At 52.4% G+C, this 22,113-nt stretch overlaps 8 protein-coding genes and 1 non-coding gene across 9 annotated transcripts; 5 read left to right on the top strand and 4 right to left on the bottom strand.

The window, feature by feature from the left end:
* The first annotated feature begins 95 nt into the window (after positions 1-95).
* BDW74DRAFT_157538 (DNA-dependent ATPase RAD26) lies at positions 96-4,286 on the top strand. The gene is made up of 3 exons (XM_073725162.1): positions 96-567; positions 618-691; positions 741-4,286. The coding sequence occupies exons 1-3, from the start codon at positions 349-351 to the stop codon at positions 4,075-4,077; spliced, it is 3,630 nt and encodes a 1,209-aa protein (XP_073581490.1). The 5' UTR covers positions 96-348; the 3' UTR covers positions 4,078-4,286.
* Positions 4,287-4,436: 150 nt separating this feature from the next.
* On the bottom strand, positions 4,437-4,525 carry BDW74DRAFT_t158. Its single transcript has one exon. It is a non-coding gene; the product is annotated as a tRNA-Asp (tRNA).
* A 108-nt stretch (positions 4,526-4,633) lies between these two features.
* Positions 4,634-6,387, top strand: BDW74DRAFT_157536 (uncharacterized protein). The gene is made up of 3 exons (XM_073725161.1): positions 4,634-5,655; positions 5,709-5,813; positions 5,871-6,387. Exons 1-3 carry the CDS (start codon positions 5,358-5,360, stop codon positions 5,981-5,983), a joined length of 516 nt encoding a protein of 171 aa, XP_073581489.1. The 5' UTR covers positions 4,634-5,357; the 3' UTR covers positions 5,984-6,387.
* Positions 6,388-6,677: 290 nt separating this feature from the next.
* Positions 6,678-8,350, top strand: BDW74DRAFT_157534 (uncharacterized protein). The gene is made up of 3 exons (XM_073725160.1): positions 6,678-7,212; positions 7,267-7,887; positions 7,940-8,350. Exons 1-3 carry the CDS (start codon positions 7,101-7,103, stop codon positions 8,074-8,076), a joined length of 870 nt encoding a protein of 289 aa, XP_073581488.1. The 5' UTR covers positions 6,678-7,100; the 3' UTR covers positions 8,077-8,350.
* A 928-nt stretch (positions 8,351-9,278) lies between these two features.
* Positions 9,279-10,106, top strand: BDW74DRAFT_180459 (uncharacterized protein; the record flags this gene model as incomplete). Its single annotated transcript, XM_073729755.1, has 1 exon — positions 9,279-10,106. The coding sequence occupies one exon, from the start codon at positions 9,279-9,281 to the stop codon at positions 10,104-10,106; it is 828 nt and encodes a 275-aa protein (XP_073581487.1).
* A 23-nt stretch (positions 10,107-10,129) lies between these two features.
* On the bottom strand, positions 10,130-11,190 carry BDW74DRAFT_180458 (RNA polymerase II mediator complex subunit MED27 domain-containing protein; the record flags this gene model as incomplete). Its single annotated transcript, XM_073729754.1, has 2 exons — positions 10,130-10,294; positions 10,348-11,190. 2 exons carry the CDS (start codon positions 11,188-11,190, stop codon positions 10,130-10,132), a joined length of 1,008 nt encoding a protein of 335 aa, XP_073581486.1.
* Positions 11,191-11,583: 393 nt separating this feature from the next.
* On the bottom strand, positions 11,584-12,359 carry BDW74DRAFT_180457 (NAD(P)-dependent oxidoreductase; the record flags this gene model as incomplete). Its single annotated transcript, XM_073729753.1, has 2 exons — positions 11,584-12,138; positions 12,207-12,359. 2 exons carry the CDS (start codon positions 12,357-12,359, stop codon positions 11,584-11,586), a joined length of 708 nt encoding a protein of 235 aa, XP_073581485.1.
* A 497-nt stretch (positions 12,360-12,856) lies between these two features.
* BDW74DRAFT_180456 (uncharacterized protein) lies at positions 12,857-19,419 on the bottom strand (the record flags this gene model as incomplete). Its single annotated transcript, XM_073729752.1, has 2 exons — positions 12,857-15,682; positions 15,844-19,419. The coding sequence occupies 2 exons, from the start codon at positions 19,417-19,419 to the stop codon at positions 12,857-12,859; spliced, it is 6,402 nt and encodes a 2,133-aa protein (XP_073581484.1).
* A 406-nt stretch (positions 19,420-19,825) lies between these two features.
* Positions 19,826-21,900, top strand: BDW74DRAFT_169343 (cytochrome P450; the record flags this gene model as incomplete). Its single annotated transcript, XM_073726980.1, has 9 exons — positions 19,826-20,081; positions 20,138-20,201; positions 20,266-20,527; positions 20,600-20,714; positions 20,774-20,856; positions 20,918-21,244; positions 21,321-21,431; positions 21,511-21,671; positions 21,735-21,900. 9 exons carry the CDS (start codon positions 19,826-19,828, stop codon positions 21,898-21,900), a joined length of 1,545 nt encoding a protein of 514 aa, XP_073581483.1.
* Positions 21,901-22,113: the final 213 nt, after the last annotated feature.

Raw genomic sequence — 22,113 nt, 5'->3', positions numbered from 1 at the left:
ATTCTGCCGGCGTCTTAAGGGCGGTGGACATCAGGCTACAATCCGGATGGTCAGGTAACAGTGACGAATGACGATACGCATCGGGTAACGAGTCATCCAAGTCTCTGGTTGAAATTCATGGCAAGCTATCTCAACACGATGTTTGACCCTTGGGACTCGCAAGCCGCAGACTGTGAAATGTCCATATTGTGGTGATCATTTCATCGTCTCTCGAGAACCAAGCTCTCTGCCAAGGACTACCGGTATTCACTGCTTTGTTAAACCGTCTTATAGCTCAGTATCACTCATTCAATCATCATATACGACTCACTACTGGTCCACTTCCTTCTATATTGCAACGTCTTAATCATGGATCAGAATGTAAAGAGCGAGCCAGAAGACTCCTTGGAGACACTTGGCACCGAGGACAGGATGCAAGAAGTTTCCTTCGGGGCTACGCCTCCGCCTGCGGACGAGTCAGCACCAAACGAGGAAATGTCGAGGCCTGCAGATGAAGCGAGCCGATTGAAAGAGCTCCAGGCCGATATCCGTGACCAGGATGCTTTGGAGAGAGACATAACGCGCCAGGTATAATTGTCCTATTTTTAAAAACGAATATGCATTAACAACGACTATAGGCCGATAGGCTGCTCATGGAACAGGCCGACGAGCGTGATAGCAAGAGACTAGATAAGACGAAGCAGGAGAAAGAGTGATTATCTTATCCTCTTGGTATGTACATGCGCTAATCCTCGCTCTAGAAAACTTGAATCGCAAATCCTGAGATTGCATCAGCGACTAGCGCAACCTGTTGGGACATCAGCTCGAGTACGTCTCCAAACTGATATAGCAAAACTGGAGGAGCGCAATGCGGCTCTTGCAAATGACCTCAAGGAGATCCAACAGCGTATCGATGGACGGCGGCAAGAGCAGGAGACTAACATGGAAGCAAGTGGGACAGGGAGAATGGCAAACGAATCCCGCAGAGACTACCTCATAAGGACCGGAAAGATCACTCCATTTTCACGAATGGGAACAGGTTCAAGTGCAGGCCCTTTGGCAAGTCTCCAAGATGCGCTCATTGATGCCGAGGATGAGCGTAATGAGTTGGAAGCTTTGGAACAGGTGAAGGCGCGGTCGGCAGTCTCTCATCGTAATCTATTGCGCCCCGGCTTCGGTTTCGACGAAACGAGCGAGTCGAGCGTTACCGAAGAACCCTCTGCCGAGCGCCCCGTGAAGAGAAGAAAGCTGGAAAAGAGGTCTCAAGCGAGCAAAGTTGTTATCAAATCGGAAGATTCAGATCTCGAGATGGAAACGCCTTCGAATGGTCATGTATCTGAAGATCAAGATGATTCGGCCAGTTACGCTGAATACAAGGAGGAAGAATCCTCATCCGAGGACGATAACGATTTTGTGACCGAGGAGAAGCCAGTCACTGTTAAAAAGACGAAAAGCGGCGATGAGGTGGAGGATCTCAGCGGGTTAGATGACGGCAATGAGAAGATATACCAATCTAGGCTCCAGACTTGGGTTACTCGAAGAAGCGCTGCTCGGAAACGCGCCCAGAGATCACGCCAGCCGCATACAACTCAGAGTACTGACATAGATGAAGCAGATACCCAGGTTCCCAAAGACGAAGAGTGGCTTATGCCTCATCCGACTGAGTCAGACCTACACCTAGACAACGGCTACCGCGTCCCCGGTGACATACATCCACTCTTATTTGACTACCAAAAGACCGGGGTCCAATGGATGTGGGAGTTGCATCAGCAGCAAGTGGGAGGTATCATCGGTGACGAGATGGGTCTGGGGAAAACAATTCAAGCCATTGCATTCTTGGCTGGCCTCCATTATAGCAAGAGATTGACCAAACCCATCATCGTCGTCTGCCCCGCCACTGTCATGAAACAATGGGTCAACGAGTTCCATCGCTGGTGGCCGCCATTCCGTGTTTCCATTCTGCATACTTCTGGTAGTGGAATGGTAAACATAAAGAGTGAAAGCAGCCGCGAGGATGCACTTATGTCTGGAACTTACAAATCGGGTGGCTCTAGCAGTGGCTTGAAAGCGGCCAGGAAGGTCGTCAAACGCGTAGTCGAAGAAGGACATGTGCTAGTCACTACTTACTCGGGCCTGCAGAGCTACGCCTCTCTTTTGATACCCGTCGAATGGGGTGGTACTATCCTCGACGAGGGCCACAAGATTCGCAACCCCAACACTTCTATTACTATGCACGCTAAAGAGCTTAGAACGCCTCATCGAATCATTCTCTCAGGAACACCAATGCAGAACAACTTGACAGAACTCTGGTCGCTGTTTGATTTTGTCTTCCCAATGCGCCTTGGTACGTTGGTGAACTTTCGAAATCAGTTTGAGTTTCCGATTAGGCAGGGCGGTTATGCGAACGCCTCTAACCTCCAGGTGCAGACGGCTGCCAAGTGTGCAGAAACCCTCAAGGACGCCATTAGTCCGTATCTCCTGCAGCGGTTTAAGATTGACGTGGCAGCTGATCTACCCAAGAAGAGCGAGCAAGTTCTCTTTTGCCGGCTTACCAAGCCGCAGCGACAAGCATACGAGGCGTTCTTGGGCTCCGAAGATATGCATTCTATTCTAAGGGGCCGAAGACAGGTGCTTTATGGGGTTGATATTCTGCGGAAGATATGCAACCACCCGGACTTGCAGAGCCATAAGCTACTACACACAAAACCGAACTACGGAAACCCTACGAAGTCGGGGAAGATGCAAGTAGTGAAGTCGCTGCTTGAGCTGTGGAAAGATACGGGCCACAAAACACTTTTGTTCGCACAACACCGAATTATGCTGGATATCCTGGAGAAGTTCGTTAATTCGCTTTCTGGGTTCAGTTACCGTCGTATGGACGGCACAACTCCCATCCAGCACCGACAGACTATGGTCGACGAGTTCAACAAAGACCCTAATCTACATGTTTTCCTACTGACTACCAAGGTTGGAGGCTTAGGCGTCAACCTTACCGGCGCAGACCGAGTCATTATCTACGACCCCGACTGGAATCCTTCGACAGATGTACAAGCCCGAGAGCGTGCATGGCGGCTAGGACAGAAGCGTGACGTGACCATTTACAGGTTGATGACTGCTGGAACTATTGAGGAGAAGATCTACCACCGCCAGATCTTTAAGCAATTTCTGACCAACAAGATCCTAAAAGACCCTAAGCAACGGCAGACCTTTCAGATGAGTGACCTACACGACCTCTTTGCCCTGGGTGATGAAAATCAAGGCCCAACAGAGACCAGCAAGATCTTTAAGGAAGCTGAAGTCACCTACGAAGAGGAGAATGGCAAAGAATCCTCAACAGCACGCCAGGATAGTCACCAGCGCGATATACAGGCCGAGAAACAAGACATCAGCAAGGTCACAGGAGTTGCTTCCATCGAGCAGTTTCAGGGCGAGCCCGAACAACAAGCGAAGACGGAACCAGGGGAGCCCGGCACAAACTCCGAGTCACGCCTGATGGAGGGTATATTCGCCCGGTCGGGCGTCCATTCAGCCGTCGAGCATGACCAAATCGTGAACGGCAAACGCGTCGTCAAGGCAGACCCCAAGATAATCGAAGCAGAAGCAAAGCGAGTAGCTGCCGAAGCAGCAGAGCAACTCCGCCGCGCAGGCGAAGCTGCCAAATCCGTCCCCATCGGAACGCCTACTTGGACCGGCCAGTTTGGCGTCGCCGGAAAACCCGAGGAATCGCCCATGCCCATGCGCGGGCCATTCGGCGGACGTAGTAGCACAGCCAGACGTGCCATGGCTGGTCCGTCGTCGGCAAGTATCCTCGCTAACCTTTCATCTCGGACGCCCTCATCCCGAAGCGCCACGAATAGCCCTGCACCTGGGAACGAGGCCAGCGGGAAGGATTTCATCACAATGATCCGAGATTTCATCACGACTCACGGGGGGTCAGTTTATACACAGAATCTGATCGACCATTTCAACCGGTACTGCACCACTCCGCAGAGATCGGCCGAGTTCAAGGAAATGTTGAAGCAGATTGCCGTGCTGGACAAGGGCAGAAACGGTCGGGGAAAGTGGCAATTGAAGCCTGAGTATGTAGAGGGGAGGTGATTTCTCTGGTCTTTAGGTAGGCTTTATGATTCATAGACCACATCACGGGCGTACTACAGAGCTATGGGATTGTTTTTTAGTCCGAGCTTCTTCTATATATGAACAGTAATGAACTCATCTTTGACATGGCAACAACTATTTGGCCTCAAAATATATCATGGCTTCGGGACAAGATCCGAGATTATAGTGGAACAGCAAGCCGACAGAAGTAGAAAAGTAAGCATCCCCGATGTACCGGCAAGCCTACGGAGCTATTAAAGATGATCATGATGTAACTGGTGGCCTGATCGTTGAACCATCTGTTTCAGCCTAGCAGAACTGTGGTCTATCCCCATAGAGTGAAAAAGCAAAAAAGATATCTCCCCGACTGGGAGTCGAACCCAGGTCTCCCGCGCTTGTTCTTGCTAGAAGTGACAAGCGGAAATCATGACCGTTAGACCATCGAGGATTTGTTATATATATAAGACCTAAATTAATGTTATATATCAACTATTTTCTTTTAAGGGGCTCTCCTGTTTTTGTTTGTTATGGGTCTGCCGATCACCGACCAATTGCCCCGATCTAATGCGGGATGTCTCGAGCTAAGGCCGACTAAAAAAACACTTTTCTCACATGGGCGATGGTCGATATGAACTGCTCATGAGCCCATGATCAAGGCGCTGCTCTTGATGTCTCTCCATCGCTGTATGGCGTACGCTTGTCTCTCATCGGATACCAAATCTCGCACCAATCACTCTGAGATCGCCCATACTCCGATCATGATGAAGCTTGCCCATCTTTATCAAACAATCCATATTCCACAGCAACCAGTTGTGGACCTTGTGATCAGCCTGCTCACCTCTTCTCCAGTTTCCAACCTCACGGACCATTAATAATGTCGGAGCTCGGACCGGTCGTCGACAATGAAAGCGACGCTGTTCTTCGATGAGGAAAATGATCGCCCTTAAATGGTTGTTTCGTCGCTTGATGTCAGGATCAGTGCAGAGCATGTCTCAGTTTGCCCCTCTACTCCACAAATCATCGCGATACCACTGGAACCTCGAGCACGAACCTCCGGATAAATCCAGGATTAAGATTTCGGCCTCGTTTATCCTTCCACTCTCAAGCTTGGGCTGCTCTGATGCGGACCGAGAGCTAGTTTTGCCACTTCCCCTTGATAAAGCTGGTGTCCTCCCGCCTCGTCGTCACCTTGTTCTTCAGAAGTCAAACCAGCACATTCTTTGGGTATTCCTTGATTTCCAACGCCTTGTTTTGTTTTTATCTCCAGCTCTCTCGTTAAGATGAAGTTCTTCAGCACACTCTCGCTATTGATCGGCGCTGCCTCCGCCGCCGCGATCGCCGGTCGCCAGAACAACAAGCCCGATACATTCTACCTCAAGACCTCAGACTCCGAGAACTCCGCGCACAACGACCTCTACGTTTACGGATACCACACTGGCGCTGGTCTTAACGACGCGGTTCTTACGCCGGACGTCGACACAGCAAGCAAGGCTTACTTGAACGGCACCACGGTCCTGTTCGACTACAACACGAACTTCCCTTGGGGCTTGGGCCCTGTGGGCGTTACCAACTATGCCGGTGAGTGCCGGCCATTAAATCGATAATCCAATGCAAACTGACGACGTCTCCAGCATGGCAATTTGTCCAGATCAATGTTGGTACCGGCCAGGAGGGCTTCTCCATCAACGGCACCGGCTTGCAATGGTCGGAACAAAAGGGATTCGGTGGATGGCTAGGTATATAACCTGCGGTCTGTCCAGTTTCTGTATAGCTGCTAATCCCTTTTCTTCTAGTATGCGACTGGTGGCACAATGCACCGCAGCTCTTCTACATCTACCGATACTACGATGCGAAGTACCCCGCCTCCTGCAGTGAGGTGAAGCTTGTGACCGAACCCACTGCGTGAACCACATTATGACTCTTGCCACCCGTCAGAATTTTGTGGATCGCGGAGAGTCGAGACTCAGGAGGCTCATGACGCGCGTGGCGGCTTGATGATTCATATAGTTTGAGCAAAGCTTGGTTCGCGGTGACTGGCGAAGCGTGGCCCTGGTTGTCATATGCCCGGCCGTGGATGCCTGGACCTGAGACGATGTTCCGGTCCACCATGTTTCATGACTTTCTGAACCTCATACAGCTGGGACGTTTTTCATTTTATGTTGGGAATCAACCTATAACCGCATGCTTGTATGATTTGTTGTGTTTCGAGAAATGGAATAAGCGTGCATAATGAATGCGAATTATTGGCAATAGTCCTCCGTATATAGTTAGGGGTAGCTGACAAGTTCGAATCAACTGTTCGACCGCGGCCATGGATGATAGGAGTGTCACTATGTGCGGCATTCAAGTAGGACCCCAGACATATACAAGCATATTTCAAGAATATTTTCAGCCATGAAATAGGCACAGCCCCGATCTAACGCTCCATCGGATCGGATGGTCGATGAAGAGTTGGGTGCCTGAGGCTGAGGATCGGACAAAAATAGACGATGTCTCACAAGTTGGCCCAAAAGGGTTAAGCCACATGATCTGCCGGCTGGTCGTTTCGATTCTTCTTCGCCATCGCTTCTCGCATTCTTTTCTCTCACCCTCTCTGCTGCGTCCGAATCACTCTTCTCTTCCTCGTCCTCCTCCCGCGACCTCTCTAAACCCTCTCCGATCCCGATTTCCGCTGCCGTTCGAACGAATCATCCAGTCGCTCGCTTGTTTACGCTCGTTTCGCCGGCACTCCACTCGCTTTCGAAGACCCCTAAGACCCTGAAGATTGTTGAGCCACCTCTCCGTTTCACAACCAACACAACTGCCCGGCATCTCCAACCCTTCCGGTCACTTTTCTCAACGGCCTCCGCTACTTGATTGAAAAACAGCGTTCTATTGATATTTTCTTGCTGTGCTTGGCTACATTGAGCGATCGTTGCTCTGGACACCAGAGTTTGATAAGATACTGAGGCCCGGGGATTGACGAGACCCCGCTTCGCCAGCAACGCAAGACAGATAATCGGATCGACTATCATCTAGACACAATGCGGTTCACTTCTCTTTTCCCGATTGCGTGCCTGCTACTGTTAGCGGTGCTATCAACCGCATGGCAGTTGGACGGACTGGACCACGGTCAACTCCTGCCGAGGCAAGATGGTGAGCTTGATCCATCACGTTTACATGCCCAAGTACTAACTATCTCAAACTCAGACTCAGAGTCAGATTCAGATACGACGACTGCGGCCGAGAGTGCGACTACCGGTGCAACCGCTACAGCGGACGACCAGACGGAGGAAACAACCACGTCCACAAAATCATCCTCCGACAGCGACGAAGAGGAAACAAAGACTGCAACCACGACTGCCAAGGCAACTCACACCGGCGGCTCCTCGTCCAATTCAACGACGACGCGCCACTCTTCCAATACCACCTCCATCGACGCTCGCCTTCCTGCCGGAGGTACCTCCATGTTGACCCCGAATGCCTATTCAACGACGTACTACAAGGTCATGGATACACTCACCTTTGTTTGGAACTACACATCGCTATCGATCACGCCCACGGCCGTCAATGTTGTCGCGATTTGCACTCAGAACAGTGCTACCTACACGATTGCCAGCAACATCAGCGTTGAACAAACTCAAACTGTGACCTGGGACACTGGAAAAGTCGATGCCAATGCCACGGCTCCGTTGCTTACCGCGACTTACACCTTGTTTGTGTATGACGACACCAAAGAGGTTGGCGATACTGCTTCTGCCGGAGAGCTCGGCTCCCAGAACGGTTACATGTTTGGAATGTACACCCCACAGCCCTACACGCCTCTAAATGGTATGTTTGAATCCAACCCTTGTGCGTCCATCAGATAACTAACTTGCTATAGAATACGTCTGTGCTACATGCAGCGACGCCCTCTCGGCCACCGATCTCCTTGGCATAAAAATGGCCGTGGGAATGGGCTTGCTCACAGTCGCGTCCTTCACCTGGTTCGCCGGCAACTTCGGCGCCTTTTCTACTTGAGGATGGCAATCCCGGTACATGAATATTTACACTTACATATTATGCACTCTGAAAAGTTGCATGCAGCTGAGCGGTTTCCATTTCGTCATGATATTACTATAGCGATTATCTGATAACTAGGGTCGGACGGCGTTCTTGCGTGTTTACTTCTGGCTTACATACATACAACTAGTATATTTTCTTGACGAATATTGTTGGATTATATAGCTTAATACAGGGCCTCTTTCGTCGGCTTAATATTCCTTTTGTTTGTATCGTAGTAACCTTCTCCTGCTAACCTGGGCCTATGTTATACGCGGATTTTTAGGTTGAGAAGCACTGGGCTCAAGCTCTAGACAAATCGTATACGTACAGACCACCTACTAGTCAGACCGTGTAACCCGACTCAAATTTGCCATGTCATTGACGTGACCGGCTTTCTCTAGGGCGAGGTTACACATAACTTAGATGCAGAGAGGCTTCATTGATCCACTAAGTAAATATACGGAACGTACCTGCAGCGGCCATGAGCTACCTAACAACCTTAACTACTCAGTACCGCCCTGCAAATGCCTACTCCCATGTGGTCCTACCATCCGCAAGGGACGCTAAACACTCCCTGCATAACGCATAACTCCCGACAAAAGAACAGGATCGGATCAATGAGCACTGAACCGACCGACCAGCCCGGCCCAGACCAGAGCTTGTCTCAGAGCCCTCTTCCTTCCTTCCATCCTCAGCTCCCCTGCAAAAGAACATTCTAGACGCTTGCTGTCTTAGGGCACATAAAGAAAAAGCTTGGGGAGCTCCGGCTTGGTGTCCTAAGCTTTGTGCATGTTTGTGTTTGCCGTGAGTATACAATGGGTGCCAAGGTTCGAGCTTGGAGCTGGAGCTTTAGGGGAAGAGATGAAAGGGAAAGCTTTTTCAATGCGCTGGTGAGATGGAGAGGAGAGGAGATGGTATAAGTATTGTAGATTTCTCGCTTTTCTGCTTTTGGTTCTGTTGCACTTCGTCAGGTATCGCGACTTGTTTACTTTGGTATGCCGCATACTATTATCACAGCGCCTTTTCGTTCGTCCATCTAGAACATCGGTCTCGATCTCATCCTTGCTGTCCTTGTGCGTGTCCTTGTCCTCTCTACCTGAAGCCATCTCCTCGATACCTCCTCCAATACCTCCTCCGATCCCAAACCTACCCTACAACCTACAGCTCGTGAACCACACATGTCGCGGAACATGCCCACTTCCGGCTCCGGCTCCGGCTCCGGCTCGTATTCCCCCGTCGTAACCATCATCGAGCGGCAACCCAGACCGATCCTAGAGCGGCGCCCGAGACTCAAGAGCGACCCGAACCCGTGCCTCGTGCAAGTCTGGCCGAAAGACCCGCAGCCGGGAAATCCCGAGCATTGGTCGACATGGCGGCGTTGGAAGGATGTCTTCACGGGCAAGGGACCGGATATCTATGTTGAGCGGCGCACGCGGACAACCCGGCGATACAGTTACAGCTACCCTTCCAGCCAGAGGCATGACGGCGAACGCGATCACGGCCCGTACGCCTCTGAGTATGTGCGCAAGAAGGTGCGCTTCGATTTCGATGAGAGGTCGCCTTCGCCCAGTGGTTTTCGCACCAGACATCGTCGCGGGCCTTCCGGTGGAGGTGGAGGGGGGCAGGCCCAGGAATACGAGTACGCGGTTCCAAGCACGGGTTGGTCATTGTGGCACAAGGATCATCTGAAGTGGTGCAAGATCCCGAATTGCGACGTGTGCCGGCAGATCCAAGTGCAGGACCGAAAGAACGACGCCTTGTTCTGGGCGCGCCGACCATCCGATGACCGGTACGACTATCGAACGAGAACGTACGGGCCACCGGATCTGGGGACTTGGTCGGGGAAGGCATTCTGTGATGATCCGTCGCATGGGGTTCCTAGACAGTACTGGGATAAGGACAGGCGCGCGTTGCCGGAGAATCACTATCATGATATGGTACACGGCGCTCATGAGGATCGGAAGCCGAGGCGGCGTGTTGATCGGTATGAGCTTTTCCGCGACTAGTGCTGTGCTGGTTCAGCTCTAGCTTAGGCGCATGTTGCGTGGTAGGCTTCGAATGTTGGTAGCTGCTCGGGTTGTGGTGTTGATGGCGTGGGACGACGGAGTGTTGGGAGGTTAGCTGCTTGATCTTGCATTTTGCCGCACTTCGCACATGTTTCTTGAAATAGATTAGAATATGATAGAATCATTCCCTAGATTGCAATTAGAATCCGCTGGCTTCATCAGACATCGTTCTATGACTTACGAAGAGGTAATTCAGGTCCCATTTCCTAGGACGAGCGTTGAGGCAGCCCAACACTGCCGTCTCAACTTTTGAGGCGGGTTCCGCTGACGACGACTTGCTGGTGACGTTGAAATCAGGGACTCCCTCTTGGCCATTTTCAATGGCATCGACCTTGAACGCCAGCCCAACCTTCGGAAGCAAGACAATAAATGACGAATCTCTCAGCGGCAGCACGCGCATTCCCGGAACGCCTGTCTGAGCAAACCTCTCAACAAGCGCTATCCACCCTCCTTCCACCGACTGCAACTGCGAGCGCTCCTGCTCTTCTTGAGCCCTCTGCTGCTCCTTTTTCCTAGCGGCATCATGCTTCGCGATATCCTGAAGAATCTTGTCGTAGTCCTCTTGCCACATGCCGTTGGACTGGAGGAGCTGGCCCGCATTTTCATAGATCAGAGTGTCGACGCGCTCCCAGACGCCTTTCATTTCTCGCCCGCGCCACAAGGACTTGAAAGTTTCGACCTCGCGCACGCCATCAGAGGCGGACTGCGAGAGCCGTTGGAACAATGCCTGAGGGGAGGTTGGGACGGCAACAGAAGCAGCAGCTTTGGGATTGACGATTGGTGCGAGCGGTTCAAGTAGACGCTCAGGGAGAAGCGTCCGAAGTTGGTGGATCATCTCTTCCAGTTTCTGCAGCTTTGCGAGGGAAGACACCAGCTGCAACTCCTGGTCCAGGAGTTCAGTGTCGAGGATGGGCTCGGCATCATCTTCTGGAGCGGGACGCAGAGGGAGAGTTGAATTAGGCTCTGACATGACCGTGTTATTGCTTCTGAGCTCGCTAGTCTTGAAAGAGGGCGACTGTTCCATTTTGGGAATCACAACAGCTAGTCTTGAGCCAGCAGCCATTTCCCATGCGTGGCCGGGTAGGAGGGTGCAAGGTGGGACGCGGCCAGGATGATATATAGCTAGATATATGGCAGTAAACCGTAGAGGCGGATCTTCCAGTCAATCCGCCTTGGAATGCGCGATGGAGTCCGTGAGATGGCTGGGATGAGAGGAAGAGAAGGTTGGACGTTGATCATTCGTCACTCGCGACGCTGCCAATGTGGGGTTGCGCCACACTCTAGCCACAGTATGGCTGGTGCTATACACTTTGATAACAACAGCCTCTTATTGGTTGATTATACTAGAAAGATACTAGATAGCTTAGATCAAAGGGAAATTTACCAAGTTATAGACACAGAAAAGGGATCAAGAAGCTCATCCCTTCTTAGAAACAGCAGGCATCTTACCTACCCACTCCTCCGCTCCGTCCTCGGCAGCATCAACGAGCCATCTCGCCAGAGACCCTCTCGTCTGCGACTTCGTCCAATTTGGCTCCCCAACCCACCCAACAAACACCTTCCCATCCTCTCTATCCCTGCGCCAACTCTCCTCATCCTGACCCCCCGGGATCATCATGATCCGAAAGACCGTCCAATTTAGACCCTCAGCGTGATGCTCAAACGCATCCCCGATATTCCGTATGTTCTCATACGCATAGTTCGTAAACAAGCGGAGTGCAGGTATCGTGATTGAGGTTATGAGCGTCCAGTGATCCTCAGGTCGAGAAATAGAGGGCGTACCCATAGCAAAGATGCGGCGGACCCCGTGCTCGCGCATGAGAGGAAACACAGATGTCCTGTAAATATCCGCGAACAGAGCGTGATTTGAGAGTCTGGTCGTGAGGCTGGGGCCTAGAAGAGAGATGACGACTTGGGTGTTGGCCATGGCCTTGGAGAGAGCTTCGACGTCGTCCATTTCGCCCTTGATGATCTGCTGAGTGTTAGTGTGACCTGCGTCGCTTTGAGGGCGGAAATATTAGTATAGAAGATACTGCAGACCTCAAGAAACTCGCTCGATAGTAGATCTTCATCGATCTTGGATGGATTCCGAGCGTAGACGATAGTCTCGTGCTTCCGGTGGACGAGTTCTCGTAGTAGGCAGATGCCGGCAGGCCCGGTACCGCCGAGGACCAGAATCTTGGAGCTGGCCATGATGAGCTTACATTGATCTTGATACAAGGAAGTGAAGAGATCGAAAGATCTATTTTTTGCAACTGAGGCAGTCACCTTCTATATGGGAGAAATGGCGCTAAGCCACATGGGGTAGTCTGCAGCCGGGCCCGGAGGGCGGGGGTTCCGCTGCATCTTCTCCGTTGGAATGACTTGGACTCTTCAAAATGGTCTAGAATGAGAGTTTCGAATTCCATCTTTTAAAGTTGCTTGATTGACTATCAAGGCGGATCACATCTCTGACTGCAGATTGCTATCTACGTACGACCAGAAAATGACGATTGTTCACGGGCAAATCCACAACATTCATCAACAGCATGAATGACATCAACGAGTAACTGCCCAGTTCTATCGCCAAAGCAGCTGTCTTCAAGCAAAGTCATGAGCATATTGACAAGAAGTTTAGCGATAAGTTCGCAATTGTCTCCCCGGCAGAAGCGAAAAAGGGACAGGAATGCGGATGACACCCCAACACTAAGTCAAGCAGAAGTCCCAAGCTCCTCCAGCGTCTCCTTACAAAGCTCAACCCATTGCTTGATTTCTCCCTGCCTCTCCACACTCATATGCCGGTTATACACCACGTCAAAGACAACACATCCACCCTTTACACCTACCGAGACCTCAATAAGTGCGAACCGCCTGGCGCTGTCTACAATATCAGACCCGCTCCCGTCCAGCTCATCCGTCGCTTGCAAGAGGGCGCCAGGTCGCTCGAGCTGCTGATACAGTCCGGAGTAGTTGAGCACGATCTCGGGTATCTCCTTCGTTCCGAACGCCCGTTTGCCCTGCGCATTCGTGAACCGCGAGGTGAAGTGGCCCCATCCGTTGAAAGGGACGGTGGCATGTGCGTCATGTACGGCTTTGAGTAAGGTCTTGAGCGACGTTGTGGATGGACAAGCTACCGGGCAGGGCCAGAGGGTCGTGAACCACCCGACTGTGCGGGATATATCGAGCGAGGGGTTCCAGGATGTTTCGCGGCCGTGTCCTTCGATGTAGATTATTGGGGGCTCGCGGGAGGAGAAACTACGAGTGAACGAGGCAAGAAGGGCGGCATGATAGAGTTCCAACGGCGGAGTGCCTTGCGCGTACAGAGACGCAGTCTGCCCGGGACTCAAGCTGAATGAGAGAGATGCAATGTCGTCCCATGTATTTCTATCTTCGATGTGGCCCCAGAAACTTGGTGGTGAGGCAGGGACACCGGATGGATTGTCAATTGGGCCAGGTGAAACCTTTTCAGGACTCAAATACACGCGTCCGTACTCGCTCTGCAACGCGCACCATGTCGGAAAGGGAAGAGAGGGCATTGCGGTGGCTAAAAGGTCACCATTTCTATTGCGCGTTTCGGCGCGAAGACACTCCTCCAAGTCCGTGAGTATGATTCTCCACGAGACAAGATCCATGACCAGATGATGAGCCAGGAGAAAGAGATACTGTCCGTCAAATGGAGTGCTGATGAGGTCTGCACGGAGGAGCGGACCATTGAAGATATCCAGCGAGCGTTGGGCTTCGAAAACAACGTTGGAGGCATCTTTGTCCTTGATTGTCTCGACCATGTGCGAGCGTAGAATATAAGACCCTTGCACGTCATTCTGGACCCTCTGAGTCCAAGCTCCATTTGCATCGCGGTGGAATCTAGCGCGCAGCATGGCATGGTGCTTGACTACTGCGCGTAAAGCTGCGTCGAGCCTCTCTGTCTCGATGCTCTCAGAAACGCGGAGGGAAAAGCTCTGGTTGAAATAGTTGTGGTCTGTCTCAATCGTGTCGAAGAAAAGCTGCTGGATAGGCGATGGTGAGAATGGGGCGGCGATGTCTATTCTCACCTCTGCTGCCTTGACTGTCTGCACCTTGGTACTTGCAGATACAATACCAGCTATTGTCTTTCCCGCGACGATAGTTGCTGCCGTGATACCCAGACCAGCAGCCTTCGCTTTTGCCGCTGACTGCATGGCACTGATAGAGTCTCCACCGAGGTGGAAGAAGTCATCGTCTATGCCAAAGGAATGCGCATCGACATTGAGCACCTGCGCCCAGATGGAATGCAGTGCGCACTCAAGTGCGGTATTAGGCTGCCTCTTCAGCGACGTCTGAGTGGTTTTGGCGTCACTGATGTACGTGTTGATTTGCGACAGGTCCAGATCAGCGGCGACCTGACGGAGTTCGCGTCTATTGATCTTGCCAGTGCCGGTCAACGGGACTCTTGACAGGGGGAAAACAACGGCAGGGACCATATAAACGGGGAGACGACCACGGAGCTGACCGAGGACGGTGGCTGCAGTGCGCTTGAAAGCCTCCGTTGGGACATTTAGGCATCCATTGCAAAGCGACCCTACTGATACCTCCTTGTTCCCGTGGTCTTCTGTGTAAACAAACGAGACGAGCATTGCTCGAGCCTCGGCGTCGCGCGGCACAACGACTTCCGCAACGACCTCCTTGCAGCCAGGAAAACAGTTCTGCAGATGGTACTCGGCCTCGCTGAGTTCTACGCGCTGCCCGCGTAGCTTCACCTGCGTATCGCGCCGGCCGATGAACCGGATGATTCCGCCGTCCCCATACTGGACTAAATCGCCTGTGCGGTAGAGTCGGTCGACATGCCCATCAGCTCGCCACTTCCGGAGCCAGGGAGGTGGCTCTATGAATCCAGCGCGTGTCAACTCCTCGTTGTTCAAATATCCCCGGGCAACGGCTGGTCCTTCGACGACGAGTTCACCAATTGCACCGATGGGGGCAAGGTGAGCTGGGTCCCCTATTGCCGTTACCCATGCAAGGCCGCCGAACATGGCGCCGACATCGCCTGGTTTCCAAGTCGCCGCGTCAACAACGCCCGCCGTGCAAAAGCACGTTTCTGCAGGGCCGTAGCTGTTAATGAATCGGACTTTGCTCGCCCATGCATCGACATGAGCTTGCGTTAGAGACTCCCCACCGATACAGAAGGTCTTCAAGTCGGGGACGTCTTCGGGCCGGAAGAGACGCAGCGATGAGGGTGTGAGGCACGTCCAGTTGATGCGGTACTGGCGCATGCAGCCGGCCAGGTCCGTAAGGCGCTGGTCCTCGGAGGGTACGCATACACAGCCGCCGAACACGAGGGTTATGACTGTCTCGTAAATACTCAGGTCGAATGCGTATGAGGCGAAGTGCAGGATCCGGCAGGATGGACTATACCCCATTGGTTCGTACTGGTCCCTTGCGCAAGTGGCGAGGTTACGATGTTCGACGATAATGCCTTTGGGCTTGCCTGTGCTCCCTGAGGTGAAAACGATGAACGCTGGGTCGGAAGGTGATACGGTGGGCAGCTTTCCGGACTGGGGCTGGGAAGATCGTCGAATGTTGAGTCAGTTATGGGAAGACCCGCGCAGGACAGTCCGTTAAGAACGGCAGTGTGCCTTGGTGACACCAGAGCTAACCTGGCGCCCGTCTCCTGGATTATTCCCTGGAGTCTGGCTTGTGGATGGCTTGGATCGGTTAATACACAAGTTCCGCCAGCGCGGAGGATAGACAGTATAGCAACGACGACCCATTTGCAACGGTCAAGGCAGAACGGGACCATTGTATTCAGTTCCACACCAAGCTCCCTTAGCCGGCAAGCAAAGGCAGCGGAGAGATGGTCTAGCTCGGCATACGTCAAATCCCCGTCCCACGAAGAGACAGCCGTGGTGGACGGCTGGGATGCACATTTCTTAAGAACCATCTCATGGAGACACTCATTGCACGAGACAGGAAGATCTGCGTTCCATGATCGGAGGTCTTCGAGGTCTTTGGGGCTAATGCAATCGACCTGAGCCAAGGACATTGAGGCGGCGGGCCTTTGCAACTGCTGGATGACATGCCTAAACTGCTGCGTAAAGCGCCGGACCTGCACGTTGCTCAGGACGCGCGGGTCATAGTTCACAGCAATATCAACTGCTCTATTTTTCTCGTCGATGGTGCAAACTATCAGCAAAGCGTACGATGCAAATAATGCGTTCTCGCCATCATCAAAGCAACGGCCAGGTTCAGGGATCAAAATCTCTTGCGAGATCTGCACGGTGGAAGGTTGCACGACGAGGTGCGTCTGGAACTGGCAAGCCATTGCGGCGTCCTCATTTATCTTGCTGATATATTGCAGTCCGGCCTGTTCAAATGGGATCATACTAGTCGCTTCGTCCTGGACTCGCTTGAGCGCCACAAGTACGTCCTGCTTCGGATCAATTGTGAAGCGGAACGGGACAGTGGCAATAGTTGGCCCTGTCATTTGATCAATACCCGGGACAGCAGCAGCACGGCCGTTGACAGTGACGCCGAAGACAACATCTTCACTGTTTAAGTAGTGGGATATCATGAGCGCCAGAGCTAGTCGGATGGTGTTGGAGGTCGTGATGCCATTATTTTGGGAGATATCCAGCACACGATGGATGAAGTGCGCGCTGGCATTGGGCACGAACCCGGCGGATGGTAGAGCTGGAAAAATCGGCGTATTGCAGTTGGAGAGGTATGACCGCCAGAATTGCTGGCCATCGTCCTGCTGCTGGATGTGGGCGATGAAGTTCGCAAATGGCGGAGGGATATGGACAGGAGTGCCATGGTATATGTTGTTGAAATGCTCCATGACAAGTCGGAGGGAGACACCATCGTACACGGTATGATGCAAGGTCAAAACACAGTACGATGAAGATACTAAACAAAGGCGGACAAGAGGCTGTCCAAGCCCCATGGGCCTCTTTCGATCGTTCATCAGATACAGCTCGAGATTGGAGGCTGGTAAAAAGGCAATTCCTTCTCGAAGAACAACCTGCAGGGTTCCGCTGTTGTTGGTCACCATCCGCGTCCGGAGAATTGGGTTTGCCTTGATCGTTTCATGCCAGGCTTGCTCCACTAGTTGTGGCTCAACTCCCTCCGCAAGGCAGAAGACGTGCTGCGATACATAGGACCCAGGGTTCTGGATTGAGAGCGCCATCAGGCCTTCTTGGAGGGGAGTGCATGGATATACATCCTCTACCTCATTCGCGTCTATGCCCCACCCGCCAGCTGCTAGGTGCATTACAGTCTGCTTCTCTCCTCTGATAAATGCTAACGGTGGACATCTGGAGGCGATCTCGGGAGTGGGATTCGCCAATGAAGCCATACTGGAGAGCGATGATGCACTGAACACTTTGGCGACGGTCAACTCCAGACCACGCTTTCGGGCAGCAGAAACGAGATGCATGGCACGCATCGAATTGCCACCAAGTGACACGAAATTGTCGTCTCGGTTGATACTCTGGGTATTGCGGCCCAACGCCTCTCCCCAGGCGTCTCTGAGGATTGTCTCGTTGGCGCTCACCGGCTCGTTTCCAAGCAGGGATGTAGGCAATCCCTCCTTGTCCCGAGGTAGATTGAGGGTAGAGTGGTTAGAGACAAGGGCCTTGAGCGCTCGACGGTCAATCTTGCCCCCGGACGTCAAAGGAACCTTAGTGACTAAGAGCACAAAGGTAGGAACCATGTACGAGGGGAGAATCGCTGCTAGCTGCGCCTGCAAAGCTCGAGCTAGCGCATCAAAAGCCTCCGACTGTGGCCGCAATGCAGGTCCGTTTCCGCCACAACCTTCTCCCTCCATCACGAAAGCGACTAGGGTCGAGTCACCCTCGGGGTTGTGGATGGTGTCAACACAGACGCCTTTTAAAGTCGGCATGCATTTCCGAATGTGATATTCAACCTCCTCAGGCTGAACCCGCTGTCCTCGAATCTTGGCTAGATGATCTTTTCGCCCAATATACTGTACCGAGCCATCTGCCGTATAATGCACCAGATCGCCGGTTTTGTATAGTGGTATTGGTGCCGAGGTCTCAGAGCGAAACTGCTTGAGCCAAGTTGGTGGTGGAATAAAAGGTGAACTATCGTTGGGCTCTTGATGGAGATATCCTCGAGCCACTATATGACCCTCAATCAGCAGTTCACCGATCTCACCAAAAGGCACTAGGCGGTTGTGGTCGTCCGGGTCTACAATCCAGCTGACACAGCCCATTGCATATCCTATATCCCCGGGAGCGGAGGTCAGATTCACGGGAGATAAAATACTCGTTCCGATCGCGCATTCCGCAGGACCGTAGTGGTTGATCAGGTCAACATGCGGAGTCCAGGTGGTAATATCGTGCTTGCTCATCGGTTCTCCAGCTAGGACGAGTGTTTGAAGGGTTGGAACATCAGCGTGGGCGAGCAAGCGGGCGACCGAAGGAGTCAGATCGACCCAGTTGGATTCCAGTTCTCGGATGCCCTCTGGGAGGCGATTGACACGGTCGTCTTCTGATGGGATACAGACACATCCTCCGGCGATGAGTGTGGCAAGATGGTCGGCAATGCTCACATCAAAGGCGTACGATGCGAATTGGAAGACCCGGGACCAGGCGCCTAGGCCTGTTCGTTGAATGAAATGGTGCGCTGCGGTGGCGAATGCTGCGTGGTCTATAACCACTCCCTTCGCCTTGCCGGTTGATCCTGAAGTGAACACCGCGTAAGCCGGGGAGGATGGGGAGTGGATTGGAGCTGGCAAATTGCCTTGGGATGGCCACGTCGAAGCATCATCCACGTTAACCAGTGTTGGGATGCCAAGACTGGCGGCGATGGCAGCCGCAGCAGAGGAAGTTATGACAATCCGTGCTCGAACATCCAAGCATATCTGACGCAGCCGAAGTGGTGGATGTGAAGGGTCAAGTAAGAGAAATGCAGCACCTGCCTTGAGGACTCCCAGGATGGCAATTGCTGTCCACTTGGACTTCTTCAGACAGACAGGAATGAAGCTGCCCGGCCCAGCGCCGAGATTGGAAAGAACGACAGCCAGCTGCGACGAGACGTCATTCAACTCTCGGTAGGAGAGAGCCCCGTCCCAGGCGCAAACGGCAGGAGCGGATGGTTGTCTATGGCAGCGTGTCGAGATCAGCTGGTCGATGCAAACGTCTTGACGAGGAGGGGGTTTGAGGATATTCTTTGCAATCTCCGCCCCGTGCTTCAAAGCTTCCAGAGATTCAAGGACATGCTTCATCTCATGGAGAGGATGAGAAGAGTCTGACGAAACGGCGCGGAAAGACGACATGATCGATTTGAAAAGGGTGTTTGCCTTCCAAGGCTGGTGCTCAGCATCCACCGCTTTCTTATACACAGGACAGCAACCGGCACAGTGCACCACAGCTGTAACGTTTTGTTGTATACAATACGGTACGTAAAGAAATGACAGCTCCTACAAGCATCACATGGTCTCAGCTGAAGAAGATCTTGCAGTGTCGCACAATAAGGGCTGACCTGCAGATCGCCAGAGTCCGGAGATGTTCGGACCAGATGGACCCCTTGCAGGTCCAATGTGACAACTCACTCGGACTATCAAACTCAAAGGCCGGACTATATGCTCTGAGGCAAACAATAAATGGCTTCTCCGAACTATATCCTCCAGTCCAGCTCATCTCGACAAAGTTGCGATCTAGTCTGCACCTCTCAAAGCAACCATGCCGTTTCTCATTGACTGGTACGGATTTTGGCCCCTCCAGTCCCTCAACACAGCACCCGCGGCGCTGCTCTCTCTTGCCATCCTACTAGGAACATACCTGGTTTTCCTTGTCGCCACACGCCTTTGCTTGCACCCTCTGCGAAACATCCCCGGGCCCAAACTGGCCGGCCTCACAGAGTGGTACGAGTTCTACTTCGACGTCGTGGCCAACGGCACTTTGGTGAAGAACCTCCCTCGGCTGCATGAGAAATATAGTGCGTCACTTGCTGAACATCCCTCACTAGGACACCAGCTTACTATATACCTCTAGAGTCAGCTGTCATTCGGATCTCCCCGTACCACGTCCATGTCAATGATCCAGACTTCTACCATGTGTATGGAGTTCCTCGCTTCCAAATCACATAACATTATATGTTGTAGCTAACCTATCTGTTGCAGCGTCTACCGGGCCGGAACAGACTACCTCAAGGCACCCTACTTCTACAAGGGTTTAGGGTACCCTGATTCTTTAATATCGATTCTGGATCCAAAAAAACATCGAATTCTGCGAAACACCATTGCGCCGCTGTTTTCGCCCGCGGCGATTGACGAGTATGCACCCCGCATCCATCGACTTATCGAGAAGACGGCCGGCAAAATGGCAGAAGGGATCAAGACCGGAGAGGCGATATGCATACAACACTTGTTTCGATGCTTTGGAGTTAGTTTCTTCATCTTTTCCAAGGCTGCATTGGGAAATTCCTAACACATGCTGACATATGAATCTGAATAGGTGGATATTGTTTACGTGACGCTGTTTGGCCAAGCGGATGAGTTCGTGGATAACTACAGGCAGCCTCACGGGCTTATTGAGAGCATGGACCAGTTCACGGACCGGATGTGGCTGAGTAGGTGAATCTCTCTCTGTATCTTGGTCCAAGCACACTAACATAGTCTTGCATGACAGTCAAGCACTTTCCTTCGCTGAACAAGGTAACCAAGTACTTACCTTCTAGATTCCAGCTACCCGGATATGCAAGGCTACTTGAAGTGAGTCCAGCAAGTATAGTATTTTTATACCAGTGTCTTGTAAACTAACTCGGAGCAACAGCAATGCACAAACTGGGTAGAAGAGACCCGCGCGCGACGGGAAAAAGGCCAACTGACTACGGCGGAAGGCATCACAACCGTCTTTGACGCAATGCTCCAGCCGAACGAAGCGAAGGGCTATGATGTTCGGACGCCAACTGAGCTGATCGACGAGGCTGCCCTGCTGTTGATTGCTGGTAGTGATACGTCCGCATATACCCTAACCGCCGCGACATACTACCTTCTTAGCGCGCCTGCTGCTCTCAATACCTTGCGCGAGGAGCTAGACGGTGCAAAACTGCCTATCCAGAACGGTGATTGGGAGGAGATTCGGAAGCTCCCTTACTTGGTAAGAGATCGCCCGTGACGTACGGGATTCAGTTAGAGAAAACCAAAAGACTGACAATAGCTGAATAGCACTGTAGATGGCGGTAGTCAAAGAGAGCCTCCGTCTCTCCACCCCAGTCCCTGGCATCACACCGCGCGTTGTACCGCCTGCTGGAGCTACCGTGCAGGGCCACTTCATTCCTGGAGGAGTAAGTTAAAACCCCACCGTCTTCTGATAAGCAACGAGACCATGAGCAAGCGTAAGCTAACCAAGATCGGCAAATGCAGACCATTGTCTCCATGACACACCGCAGCATCCACGACAATGCGGACCTCTTTCCTCACCCTGAAGCATTTGAGCCAGAACGCTGGCTTGGGGAGGAAGGCAAGGCGCTTGACCGCTGGCAAGTGGCGTTTAGCAAGGGGTCGCGCCAATGTGTGGGCAGTCCGTAAGTACAAACCACATCACGAGGCCTACGGAGTACACAGATTGCTGACAGGCAGGCGGAAAGATTGGCATACCAGGATCTGGCCATGACGCTCTCTCATGTCTTTAGTCGATTTGATATGCAACTCCACGATACGGATGCATCGAACATGGAGTGGATGGACCACGCTGTAGCCGTGAACAGGAAGCCAGTGCAGGTCAGAGTAGTCCAGGATCGTTGGGTTCAGTGAGTGGAGGGTAGAGTTTCGATGGGAAATGAGATTGTCGGTCATACGAGGTAATAATGGCGCCCGTGCAACGCCCTGCAGCAGGGGTCCCTTGCTTACTGAAGCAAGTCAGACGTGCAGGGAAGGCTGAAACTATAAAACCACCAAGAATGCTCGTCTCAGTGTTAGACTTAGCACCAAAATCATAAGTCAACTTGGTCAGGCCGCCACATAGCA

The sequence above is a fragment of the Aspergillus multicolor genome (assembly GCF_047715735.1).
Source record: "Aspergillus multicolor strain CBS 133.54 unplaced genomic scaffold BDW74scaffold_22, whole genome shotgun sequence".
NCBI classification, from domain to species: domain Eukaryota; kingdom Fungi; phylum Ascomycota; class Eurotiomycetes; order Eurotiales; family Aspergillaceae; genus Aspergillus; species Aspergillus multicolor.
This window is presented reverse-complemented; position numbering and strand designations above follow the sequence as displayed.